Genomic DNA, 14,003 nt, shown 5'->3' with positions numbered 1-14,003 from the left:
TGGATGAAAATACCTTCTTCCTTTCTGTTAAAATTGTGCTGGTGTTTGTAAATCTCAAGGTTTTTTTACTTTACAAAATTTATATTTATTTGTTTACGTTATTGTTTGCGTTATTTGTAGTTCACCTTTCTCATATGGACTCGAGGCAGATTATGCAGGATCAATACGATCAATAGATGTGACTGTCAAGAGACCTTAAAGCCAAGGTTCTGTTTAAGCAGCAGGCTGGGCAAGCCAAAGCCACCCCCACCCCAACCCTCAAGTCTGAGTCTTCACACTGCAGGGAATTGCCAACACCAGTTCCCCTCCAATCCAGTCAGCCACTGACCAAGGGACAAAGCCTCCAGCCCTCCTGGAATCAAAAACAAAAAAGTCAACCCTGTAAGGGAGGATGTTTGCAACATGAGTTCCAGAAAACAGTTACTCTGGCAACTGTAGCCAATATGTTCCTAAAGTACTGGATTCACATTGAAGCCCCCAAACCTGAGAACACCACAAAATGTAAGTGGATTTACTATAAAACTGTGCAGGAACAGACAATAAAAGAGCAATGAGTAGTAAGGAATAAAAATAACAGAACAATAAATCTAAGCTAAACACATTTACAAGCATTGGTTCAAGATCTAGATGTTACCAAGCAAGACAGAGTCTGATAGGGTTTCAAAAGCTAAGGCAAGAGTTCTGGTCAGTATGACCCACATGGAATCAAGAAGTGTCCCAAAGTCAGATGTAATCCAGACACAGGCAAAACCAGAACGATCTCTCCTTTATGCTTAGTGTGTCAGTGATCCATGTTGACCTGACTCTAGCTGAGCAAGCAAATGTACAGCAAATTATGTAACTTGACCAATCAGGTATATTGCCGACCAGGTGACTTGACCAATCAGGTGAGTTAGTCAATTAGACTGCACACTATGCAGCTGCATAGGGTCAAATTAAACAGACACTTTCTCCCACCCATGAACTTGGGTACTAATGAGATGGAATGTAAATTCCTGAATTCTTGTGGCCTTGTGAGGCCTTGAAACTGCCAGACAGGCATCTGGGGTTGCCTCCCATCTCCCTTATCTGATGCTTTGAAGCTACAAGCAGCTTGACCTAAGTTCTAGAGATACTTTCATGATTTTTCACAGGCTTCACTGTGAAACACTGTTCGAATTTAGCTAGAAACTGCTTAAAGTGACAAGTTTCTTGACAGGGCTATTCAACAAACAATGAAATAGGAGTAAGGTCGTAGAGCCGCCTAGAAGTCTAAAGACATAACTGAAGTGAAGCATAAGTATTAACATGTCACATTAAAGAATACAAAATTCCACCCTACGATTCTAGTTTCAGCGAGCTACGTACGTGCACTGGTATAAACCACAGCCCCTAGTAATTTTTCCAAGTAATGTTGGGAATCGTTTAGTACATTGCAGCTCTGTTGCCTCTGCAGAAAAGCCTTCTAGAATAATTCAGTTTTTGCATAGTTTGCAAAATGTCAGGAGACTGGGAGCCTTCCTGACCCCACAAGCAGGCTGTTTCATAAAGTGGGAGCCACAACAGAGAAGGCATGTGTGCAGGCAGCTGTTGATTTTGCTCATTTGCAGGCTGGCCCCTCCAGAAGACCTTGCAGAATGTAGGGGGAGAGGCAGTTTCATGGATACGTGATAGCTAATATCTTAAATTGAGCCCCGTAACTGATGGGCAGCCAGCAGAGTGCCTGCAGGATGGGAGTCCTATGTGTGCCCCACCCAATAATAGCTGAGCAAAGGTATTCTGCACCAGCTAGAGTTTCCAGATTGGTTTTGACGGGAGACCAATGTATAGTACATTGCAGTAGTTTAGTAGTCTTGATGTTATTGTGACATAGATCCAGGTGGCCAGATGGGCAACCTCTCTGCCTTCGCAAGAGCCATCAAGGCAACTAAGAGAGCCAGTTTGGTGTAGTGGTTAAGTGTGCGGACTCTTATCTGGGAGAACTCCTCCACTTGCACCTGCTGGAATGGCCTTGGGTCAGCCATAGCTCTGGCAGAGGTTGTCCTTGAAAGGGCAGCTTCTGTGAGAGCTCTTTCAGCCCCACCCACCTCACAAGGTGTCTGTTGGGGGGATGGGAGAGACGATAAAGGAGATTGTAAGCCGCTCTGAGTCTCTGATTCAGAGAGAAGGGCGGGGTATAAATCTGCAATTCTTCTTCTTCGTCTAACAAATTAAAATACACATACTAAAACTACATTTTATTGTGAGACTAAGGGGGACTGTGTTACAGTGGTTCGAGTCCTATCTGGAAGGTTGGTCCCAGGTGGTGGTGCTAGGGGATTCCTGCTCTGCTCCATGGCCCAAGAGGGTTTCCACCAAGTTCAGTCTTAACTCCCAAGCTATGTAATATCTACATGAGTATCTACATGAAGCCACTGAGAGCACTCATCAGGAGATCTGGGCTGCAGTGTCATGTCCAATATGTGGATGATAACCCACCTCTACATTTCTTTCCCACCTAATTCTGAGGAAGCTGTTGATGTTTTAAACTGATGCTTGAAGTCAGTAATGAGATGTATGAAGGCAAACAAGCTGAAACTTAATGGGACCTGACTATAGCTGCACCTAATAACCTTTTGTCCCCATGGTGGTTATACTGAAGAAAAAGAAATTACTATACTTATGTATCTGGGGGTCCTTCCTATAGTCTTAGGTCAATCTAAAAAAGACCATCAGAAAATGGAATAAAACTCCATGGCTAGAATTTTTTCTTGATGCTAACCTTGCATCATATTTCCTATGGCCAGGGGTCCCATTAGCCAGGGACATACCATGGTGTATCCATATGGTCAAAGATGAGTCACCACTCAAGAGATGAAGAAGTTGCCCATTTTATTGATCAGCTCAGTTCCAATCAGCCATTCCAAGGTTAATAGTCATCTTGCAGGCAAGCTAGTATGTTTCCTGGTTACTTCCACCTGCTTTCACTCAAGTTCTTCCCCTGCTGAGAACTCTCACTTGGTCTTGGTAGCCCCCAACTCAGGCCACCTCCTACTTGACTCACAAGAATATTATTCACAAAGAAACTCTGACACAAGGAGAGAAGCACCGAAAGTACCTCAGAAAAATGTCATACAAGTAATACTAAACTCTTGCACACTATGCTATTAAAATTTACCTGCAATGATTTCTCGGAGCTTTGGATCAAGGTTCACTGTACACGGTAAGAAGGTCTTCACGTCACGTGCTACAAGAACAGGAGTTCGAGAAGACAAAAATACTTCAAAGTTACGAATATCCCCATCTATTTCAAGAAGCGGTTCAACATCTTTCGTTGTTGGGATATTCTTTGAAATTCTGAAGAAAGCAAAAAGAAATGCCAGATGATAACCTACACATATAATCTACAGGTTTATTAGTTATTTCTTTTAAACCTGACCCCCCCAAAAAATCACAAATGCAGAACAAGATCTATAATTGTGAACAAAATAATTTGTAAAGTAAATGAAAGTAAGCTTCACCAAATTTCAGCAGTCTGCAAATTGCAGCTCCTGTCTTGTGGGATAGACTACTGAGGAGGTCAGGAAGGCTTCTACATGTCCGTCATTTCAAGTGTAAAACAATTTTTAGAAGAGCATTTTTATAAAGGAATGTATCTAGCCAGGAACATATAAAACACTTTTTATAAGGATTATATGGCTGTAATTTAAATTGTATAAATTTTAAAACAGCTTCCCCCCCCCTTTTCTCACATACTTTGTTTACAGTATTTTATTTCATTCTTTTCTAATGGCATAAAATCCAGTTTTATTGCCATTGTTCATTGCCTAATGATGTGATCCAACTTTATTGAATTGTTCACTGTCTGCATTACAAATGTCTTTATTGCATTGGGGTTTTTTTTATTCTGTAATTCATCTGGAATCTTGGTAAGAAAGGAGTATAATAAATAAAATTAACAAACTGGATAAAGTTAATATGCACTTTCACGTGGTTAAACTATGCCACATGAATCTGAAACAAGCACAAACATTTAGACAGGTTAACAAACAGTTAAATGTTTCCCAACCATTCTGATTTTTGCAAAACAAGACTCCAAAAGAAGCTAAAGGCTTATATGAAAAAAACACAGCTGAGAAGTCACATGAAGCAAATTAGCTCAATTTTAATGCCAGCTCTGCTTAAGTCTGAATGTGAACAGTGTTCTCCATATGATGAACAATGCCACTGTTTAGAAGCCAGTACCCTACTGCTGGTTTATAGATTGAAATCTCTGTTCTAACCTTCTGAGCTCAGTACATTAAACTAGTATGTTGAAAGAGATATTTATGTAAATTATAAACTATTGGCAAAGAGCCACAAAACTATGTGACTGAACTTCTCAGATATAAAGACAATGAAATATGTTCACATACAAGTATTTGCAGATTGACACGCCCTTAAAATCTAAGCCAATTGAAAACTAAGCATTATGAGGAAGGCAGCAGAATACCTAGTTTTAGATTGTTTAGGGCCATTAATAGAGCTTTGAAACTAGCAACACCAAGAAGGAACTTGAAATTTTCAAAATAAAGTAATCTGTCCCTACAAAGAGACTAAGGCTGGCAAGTAATTTCATTAAAGTCTATAGGTGGGGTCCAGAAAGTAATACCACCTGCCTGTATACCAGCTCTTCCCTCCAAGTTATGTTGGCAGCCTGAAGGGTATGAGAAACTGATGGAAACTGGAATGCCAACTGATATTTCTAAGATGGACAAAACCAAAGAATTTTCTCTTATCAAAAAGCAAGTCCTTTAAACCAACCATGGTTGTTTGAACTGTGGAGTATGCTCACCTCTATTTTTTTGGTCTTTCTTACCCAATTTTTTTTTAAAAAACCCACCACCAACACATGTATTATTTTACAATCCCACATTATTGCAGAGCCTTTTTGCAAGACTGAACATAATACCCACAATGGTTTCACAAGGAAGATTTTTGAATAGGCCCTATACTGATAGAATCTGCCCCGTGGCATCCTTTCCCATGGCTGGAATGCAGATTTTTTTTGAGATTACGAGGAATTACTATGTTAAGCCTTTATTCAACTAGTTGTTCCCCCATACTCCGGAAACCCTGGCTCTTTTGCTCAGTGATAAGGAACCTAAGATCACTCTAGCAATCGCAAAATTTGTCTCAGTCCTTTTAGCCCTGGCATTTAAAAATACAAAATAAGGGTCTTCTGCTGTTCAAGATTTGTGAATCCATGAGCTTCTAAGGGTGAAAAAGTTAAGGAGAGCTATGAAATGAAAGTCTTAAGTCCAGGCCAGGTCTACAGGCTGGTCATCTCAGCATCAGGAGCAGCAAAGCTCCTTGAAACCTTGCCATTTATGCAATGGCACTGACCCTATATATATTTATCCAACACTTCATCCAAGCAGCTCAGGGCGCACATGACAGGACTCAATCCACTTTCACAGGAAGCTAACAAGCTACCACATTGTAACCCTAACTCAAGGGCTGAGATTGTCATCAGATGCACTGAGGTTGGCTGTGGTGCCAACAGATTCTGCATCGTTTCCATTGGCTTTTCCAACCAAGATTTGTCTTACGTCATCCATTTACAACACTGCTCCCATTTTTTAAGTTGCTTTTTTCTTTCCTTAGGAGCTAACCCTCAAGATACGCAGTTTGTCACGCTCCTGGTTTAGACTCTTATCACCATCATCCAGGCAAGGAGAATTACAACGTCACAGTCAGCTCTTCCTAAATGCATCAAATCCACAGGCCAGTCTGAAGACACATTATGCCGATGAGGCCGAGTAAGTATCATCTTGGTCAGTGTTTGGGTGAGCAACTGTCCGAATGTCTCATGGGAGCTGTTCTGAAGGCAAAGCAGATGAATACCAGACTACTTAAAGCCAACCTGTTGTGACACCACTTCTGCAAGGTGAAGATACAATCCTCCTTCCTCCAAAATGATAGGATATTAAGAGAAAGAGGCATCACTACATACCTACACTAATTCCTGGTGCCATCTGCACAACCAGATGCATCTTAAGTAGTCTGAACTTGATTGGGGGATGTGATAAGCTAGTACAGAAAGGGCCTAAGGCTTCATTGCCCTGCTTTTCATTTTTATGGCTTGAAAAACATCTTGTATCTCATTCCAGAGTTCAGCTATATTTGCCATGCTGAAACAATATTTGCTCTTTGTCTAATGTATTTGAAGCCTGCAACCCTATATAAGCAGTAGGTCCCACCGAATTTGCTTCCACATAAGCAAATCATATTTTAATAAATTATAACATAATAGGCCTTAACTTTGTAAAGGTATTTTTTTCTCCCATGCATAGGAGATATTTTGCAATTAAAAACTTTTGATAGTCTCATTACTGTGTGAAACAAGCAGTCTAATTCCTACACGAGAGCAAGTCTGATTCTGATGTAACCAGACTACCCTCTAGTGGTGGGTTTATGTAAATAACACATACAAGACTTGAGAAAATATTACAATTTGTTTATACATGATAAAAATTCAAGAGGACTAGCTATGTTCATCTGTTGCCACAAAACTACACAGGAATCCAATAGCTCCTTAAACACAGACAAAACTTATTTCAGAAAGGGCTTCTTTGAATAACTTTCACATCTTAATATTGGACTCTTGCAATCTACAATCCTCACCACAGAAATCGCCTCCTCCATCCCAATCTTCCTATGTTGTCAGTACTCTAATTAAGAGTCTGAGAGGGCTTTTGTTCAGCACCATAGCTGGTTGCAGAACAATGAGGTTCTGCAAGGTTCCATCTTGTCCCCTATAACCCACTACATGAGATCATCCAGAGATCTAGGTGGGGTCGTCACCAATATGCAGAAGACACACAGCCCTATTGTGTTTCCAGCTGATCCAAAGGAAGTTGCAGAAACCTGACTGGTGCCTGGAGGCAGTTTTGGAGTGGTTGTGGGCAAATAAACTGAAGCTTAATCCTGACAAGATGGAAGTGCTACTGGTGGTAGAAAGCCTTACCTTGGATTTAAAGTGTCAAACATTCTGGATGGGGTTGCAACTGCCATGAAGAATGACATAGTCTGGGAGTGCTCTTGGGCCCAGACCAAATCTGTGCTAGCTGTGGCCAAGATTACCTTCTACCAGCTTTGATTGGTTAGCCAGCTGCAGCCTTTTCTGCAGAGAAAAGATCTGGCCACCGTAGTGCCATGGTTACACCCAGGTTAGATTACTGCAATGTGTTTTACACTGTGCAAACTTCACCTGATACAGAACATTGCATCCAAGATGTTGACTGAAGTGGGTTGTAAGGACCACATCACTCCAGTCTTGGCCCACCTACATTAGCTTTCAATTTGTTTCCAATTAACAGTACTGGTCTTGACCTTCAAAGCCATATATAGTTTGGGACCAACATACTGACTACTGTGGTCATTTTTGGAGGACTTGATTGCTATGCCCTTGCTTTCTGATATTAGACAGGTGGTAACCTGGGTGAGGACCTTCTCAATCATGGCACCAAGTTCTGGAGCTCTCTCCCCAGGGACATTCATCTATCCCCTTTGGTTGCCACATTCTGCCAGTGGGTGAGGACTTTGTTTCTTGCAGGGCTTTTTTCCTGGGGGAACGCAGTAGAATGAAGTTCTGGAACTATGCAAACAAAACTCTCCAACTCTGTTATATTTGCAGGAGAGCCAGTTTGGTGTAGTGGTTAAGTGTGAGGACTCTTATCTGGGAGAACTGGGTTTGATTCCCCACTCCTCCACTTGCAGCTGCTGGAATGGCCTTGGGTCAGCCATAGCCCTGGCAGAGGTTGTCCTTGAAAGGGCAGCTGCTGTGAGAGCCCTCTCCAGCCCCACCCACCTTACAGGGTATCTGTTGTGGGGGAGGAAGGTAAAGGAGATTGTGAGCCGCTCTGAGACTCTTCGGAGTGGAGAGCGGGATATAAATCCAATATCTTCATCTTCTTCTTCATGAGGGCACTGGGGGAGCATGACATCACAAAAATGTTAAAATAAAACTTTTTAAAAAGATTTAAACAAGCCAGTAGCGGCTGTGGACGAGTGGGGCAACTGTCAGACAGCACAGGGGACTTGTTGCTCTCACCAAGGGTTAGGTGTGGGCTGCAAGCCTGGGGTGGGTTCAGACTTGAGAGAGAAAACCAACTGCAGTCTACCCAATGGAGGCTTCCCCCCCAACCCCAGGTGCAGTCTGCCCCAGCTGCTGCTCCACGTGCTGACTCCAAGGTGAGTGTGGCTTGGATCACAGGATGTTATAAGAGAACCTTCTGGCATCAATAGATTGAAAAGTTTTTGGGACAAGTTGTATGTTATGCATCATGCAAGTTGTATGTTATGCAAAATGAAAGGCAACTCAAGTCATGTTGGGAGGTGGAGATTTTAAAAATTGGAAGGATTCTATCTCCAAGATGGGTTGTGTCTAACTTCAGAACTGTTTTGGCTATTTGGCAGGATTATGAAGCCCTAGTGCTTCATTTTGAAAGAGGTAAATTAACAAATGGTCAAGACTGAAAGGAGAAGTACACATATGAAGGTCTTCATAGAAACATTACATCAGCTGAATTTATTTTGGATTTGTGAAGCTTTGCAAGAACTGTCAGAACTGAGAAGAAAAGCACTGTTCCCCATGACTTTATAAGAAAGCACTTGAGGCAATAGAAAATCTGCCGTTTAAGGGTGTCCTGTAACAAAGAAAAAACAGAATTGATGACCCACCAATCTCCCCCAGTTGCATTCTATGTTCAACTTTAAAATTTCTCTTCAGAAAAGACTGTTTTCAAAAGAAGACACAGAACTGTTAAGGTGCGGAAGAGTCCTGAATTCTAAGAATTAGCCAACAAATTCAAGGGATAACATTCTCTATGGGGAAGAAAGGATACACACATTGAAAGAGATGCCATTCGAGCCTTCAGAACACATCTAACATCCAGAAAAGAAATGCCCAAAGAACTGTCTGGGATTTGGCACATTCTCAATACAAGAGCTATTTCCTACAGTTTGTGTGAAACGGGATTTTCCCAGATAAACCTGATCACCACTCCAGAAAGGTCCACAACATCTTTATTGTTTACAAAAATTGTTGGACCTCCCTTAACAGTCTTTGATCCAACAAAGTATGCTAAAACATGGTTGCGTCAAGGTCATCATTCAGCGTTAGGCACCAAAAACAAGACCTGAAAAAGAACTGAGGAACCTGGCGGCTTGCCTGAAGTTTGGAAACTGCTTTAAAGTAGACGTAAGTCTATTATAGCACATGAAAATAATATTGTTTCAAAAGAATCCCATGTGTTTTCCCTTCATTTCCCTCTTGAGTGTTCTGCACCTCTTTTTCCAGAATAAAAGGATTTTTCCAGAATCTTCTGGTATTCCTTCAATGATCTAACCAACTTTTTAATGTTTTGTATGCATTTTATCCCTTTTTTTAGGAAAAAAAACAAACCTCTTTTAAAAACTGTTTTAACCATATATGTTTGGGGAGGTGGTTGATTTCAACAGTTTTTTCATGTAATCTTATCGTATAGGTTTCAAATTGTTAACTGCCTTGGGAGCCCTTGTAAGGGCAGAATGGCAGGGCATAAATTTTGTAAATAAATAAATTGTAAATAATACTCCTCAAAATATCTTGACCCTGTCAACTGAGTTCTCACTTTTAAGGCAGTGAAGGGGGGGGGGGTCAGTATGCTTCTATACTGTCAATGCACACATATTAGCGTTAACGCCAGCAGCTAGAGGGCAGCAAGTTGTAATGGAGGGCATGGGCTGCTGATACCATTGTCATTCTGCAAAATATTTTAGTTAGTGGTCAGTTCTAGAATACAGAACTCTGTCTAACCCTATCCACAAGGTGGCAAGCTGTCAAAGTTGTTCAGAGCCGAGCATTTAGTTTTCCATTTGAGATCCTGCTAGATTCCTTCCCACACCCCTTCTATTTCCATTCTGTCTCAATTCTTTTTAATACAAAGGATCATCTCTTGCTATATGAACCTGAAGATAAGTTGCATTCCTCAAACCAGCATACAAAGAGGCTTTTCACCAGCTAAGGCCCTCCCCTATTTAGTTGATGCAGACTTTGAGAGCCTTAAAAATATCTAGGGTCAATTTTGTCCCCTTGAACTGCTCATCTTAAAAAGACTGCGCCAACTCCTACGAAAGACAGAAATTTAGTTTAAGTGAGATGTATTCTCAGCATTATGCTATCTGGGAGGAAGATGAAAAGCACTGTATAAATGTAAGTAGAAAGGAAAAGAAAGATGTATAGGAAGTTGAGGCATCCTCTCCTCAAATGGTACCCCATTTACAAGATTACTTATTGCAAACCCACCAGCCCAGCTGCTATGCTATGTACCTAGGGACAGTGAACATAGTATACTGGGAATGCACAGCAGGGTGAAATCTCCTTAAAAACCAATTCTGTAAAGGTTGCAATCTTAGGTGTGCATATCAGGTTGTGGCTGTGGTAGAAGCCATCAGTCCTAACAGCTTCTGGGAGGGGGGGGGGGAGGATTAATTGAAATCTGTCGTTAGGCAGGCACCTTAATCAATGCCTTGATGCGTAACACTCTACTGGTAGTACAGCTTTGACCACTGTGGCATCCAGAAGGGCCCCAATAAAGAAAATCTTCTGAGAAGGTTGCTGTTAATTACCAAATCCTATTCCTAGTACATTTGTACAATCAGAGAAACCCAAGACTCTAGTTCAGCGCAGGAAGGCACCATCACAAGTTAGTCATCCAATTATCAGTAAACAGGACAACCTTTAGATCTTAGGTGTGCTACAACAATTGCAACGCACTTAGGAAATACCTGTGTGGCAGTTGCCCACCCAAATGGAAAGCCAGGCACTGGTAAGAAACATGATTATATTTAAAGTGCAAGAACCTGCAACAACCAGGGTGGATAGCTATATGGAAACAAACATCCTGAAGGTCAAGAACAGAAAACCATCAGTTTAATGTTAACAGTTGTAAGACTAACTCCAAAGAAAGAATTTTTGACTTTTCTAACATTCAGAAAATAATTCAAATCCCTTAGGGCCAGGATTGGTCTAAAACCTCCATCTTTTGGGGTTACTAGGAAAAACCATGAGTAAAAACCCTTGGGCAGTTCCGCAAGGCCTGTAAGATGGTCCTCTTCCGGTTGGCATATAACTAACTGGTATTAAGAACTACAAAGGCCTGTAAGACGGTCCTCTTCCGGTTGGCATATAACTAACTGGTATTAAAAACTACAAAGGAAAGCTGTGAGAATAGCACTGAACTGTCAGATCGTTTGTTTCTTGTTTCACTGTTTTAATTATTGTATATGCTTTTTAATATTTATTGATTTTATTGTTTTAGATTTTATGTTGTAAGGCGCCCTGAGCCCGCCTCGGTGGGGAGGGCGGGATATAAATCGAATAAATAAATAAATGATGGGGTCTGAATCAGGAGCTCAGTACTGCCCCCTTGTGGATAAGGGACAACAGCGCCAATTCAGGCATGGAGTTGTTCAGAGACTGATCTGGATTTTGGAGGGGTGGCCATTGCCAAGACTCTGGTCTATAACCCAAATTAACAATTGACAAAACCTAAATGTCATGAGTGACTTCCTGCCATTTGTCACTAAAAACAGCCAACCTGTCTTTAAAGATGGTAGATGCCTGGTCTATTACAGGCCCTAGTCAGAAAAAAACTTTTGGGAGCCTGCTGTGGCTCTTTAGCAAGTGGTTGATGTTGTGAGCCCAACAGTCAAGTCTATGATTGGACCTGCTGCTGCCCTGATCCATAGACCCTGAAAAGGGGAACTGTGTAGGATACTGTGATAAGTGCAGCTGCTGATGTGAGTGCTGAGAGTATGGCGACTGACTGGTGGAATCTATACGTCTGTCCAGACCTGTATAGAGTAGCAGGACCTGCTGTGATGCCAAATGAAAAAGACGTTTGCTTGTTTTTCTTGAGATAAAAGATCCTCTGTCAACAAAGCAAAAAGTGTCGTTCTCTCAAATGGGAGGTCTTCCACTTCTGCCAGGTGTCAGGAGGGAGAGCCATAGAGCACAGCCAAGCATGCCTTCTCAGTATTAGTGCTGAAACCATGGCCCTGGAGGAGGAGTCTGCCTGCATTAATTTCTTGCTTGGAAAGGCACAATGCTTCCACTTGGAGAAGATTAGCCAAACACTTCTTGTCTTCAGGCACAAGCTCTATTTAAGTAGCCATCTTTTCCCAGAGCAACAATTGGTGTCTTCCCATAATTGCACCACAGCTGACAATGCACAGGTTTGTGTGCAGCAGAAGAGTAAACTATGCTGGGCTGTGACAACAAGAGAGCACCTTCTCCCATAAACTCACCTTTAAGCACACTGCTCAATCTGAGCGGGCTTTCAGGGTAAACTGGGAGACAGCTCTGGCATCTGGCTGTATTATAAGCCTCGCCCAAGCTGAAAAGACAGAGAAAGTGCTCATCTGAACAGGTCATTTTTGTACCACATTGGATACGGTTTTTTAAAAAATAATAAAGCCTTCTGCACCATATCCCAAAAAGAGGAGAGCGCCCAGAAGCAAAGGGGTTTCAAGAAAAACTTGGGATACCAAGAGCTGTAGAGAACACATCCTCGCAACACAGTGGCGAAAAAAGGACCAAGGGAAAGGGAAAGCTTCTCCCAGCACAGCAAATGACCTTTAAGCAGGAAAATGGCCTCCAACAAGCTCTGGAGGGGCTCCCCTTGGAGGGGAAGACAGCCTCCAGTGGCTGGCCTGCACAAGTACAGTCCCAATGTGGGACTGCACCGAAGACTGGAGATGAATTTAAATGGTATGCTAAACATATGCATATTATTTCTGGCAGCCAAACTAAGCAATTAGTGGAAATTAGTTAATTGGGTATATTTTAAGGCAATCTTGGAGAAAATGCAATGAAAACAGAAAGAAATTTACTAACAAAAACAATGCACATCCAAATAACAATGCCTGAGTTGTGCTGGAATCCAGGCATTGCAGATGATTCCTACAGGGACCTCTGTCAGGAGACAGCAAACAACAAGCTTTTGAGAAGCAGGAAAGCTCTGGAAATAGCAACCGGATGCCATGGTTATTATAGACTGATGGTCGGCAAGGAGCAATGGACAGTCTTCAATGCACAACCCTAACACAACACAGTTTCCCTGCCACGCCTGTGACTGAATATCCTTCTAAACCCTTCGTTGGTCAGCCTCTCTCAAAAGATGCTCAGACCTAAAATTCAAAGCAGCAAGTCTTTGAGTCTTTCCTTCAGAATTGTTCAGAATTCAAGTCCATTGCAGGGTGGTACAATTCACTTCTCCGGGTTAAAGGGGGATGACCACAAGTTCTGAATCTCAAGGAGAAGCAGCAGAACTCCTCGTTCAGTAAGAACTGTCAGGTATATTAAACTGCCTTCCAACCAGAGCTGTTTTTAATGGAGTGTTTTGTGCTGAAAGGATTATTATAAGTACAAACGGGGACCCACAAGAAACTTGTGGGAACAGTGATCCCATTCCCTCTACCTTTGCTTACTCCCTCTCTCCCCTTACCTTTTTCTCAGTCTCTCACTTTCTCCCTCCTGTCACCACCTTTCATACTCACACCTCCATGCCTGCCACTTTCTCTTTCTTTCTGACTTCCCCATCCCTCCCATCACTCTTTGCCTGTCTCCCCACCTCATTACTCTTTCTCTTTCTGCCCCCATCACTCTCCCAGCCTCCAGCCTGCTCCGCCCCCAGCAGCTGCAGCAGCTGTCCAGGAATCACAACAGATCTTCCAACTATAAAGATCAGTGCTCCTTAGGGTTGCCAGCTTCAGGTTGGGAAATTCCAGGAGATTTGGAGATGGAGTCTTGGGATGGTGAAGGTGGGGGAGGGAAGCAACAATAGCATGGTATAAGGTCAGAGTCCACCATCCAAAACAGCCATTTTCTACAGAGGAAGTGATATCTGCCACGTGGAGAGCAGTTGTAATTCTGTGTGATAGTCCCACCGGAGGCTGGCAACCCTACTTCTCAAAGGTACTGGCTGCTTTGGAGAGTGCAATCTATGGCCTTATATCTT

At 42.2% G+C, this 14,003-nt stretch overlaps 1 protein-coding gene across 3 annotated transcripts in view; it reads right to left on the bottom strand.

Annotated features, from left to right (window-relative positions):
* Window positions 1-14,003, bottom strand: part of KIDINS220 (kinase D interacting substrate 220) — a 63,789-nt gene that overhangs the window by 20,137 nt on the left and 29,649 nt on the right. For all 3 annotated transcript variants that reach the window (XM_060234130.1, XM_060234139.1, XM_060234149.1), the window contains exon 22: window positions 3,137-3,315. In XM_060234130.1, coding sequence (XP_060090113.1) covers window positions 3,137-3,315 — 179 coding nt within the window. The remainder of the gene's footprint in view (window positions 1-3,136; window positions 3,316-14,003) is intronic.

Source organism: Heteronotia binoei, chromosome 1 (genome assembly GCF_032191835.1).
Source record: "Heteronotia binoei isolate CCM8104 ecotype False Entrance Well chromosome 1, APGP_CSIRO_Hbin_v1, whole genome shotgun sequence".
Lineage (NCBI taxonomy): Eukaryota > Metazoa > Chordata > Lepidosauria > Squamata > Gekkonidae > Heteronotia > Heteronotia binoei.
Note: the sequence above shows the minus strand (reverse complement) of the source record. Positions and strands in the feature narration are given on the sequence as shown.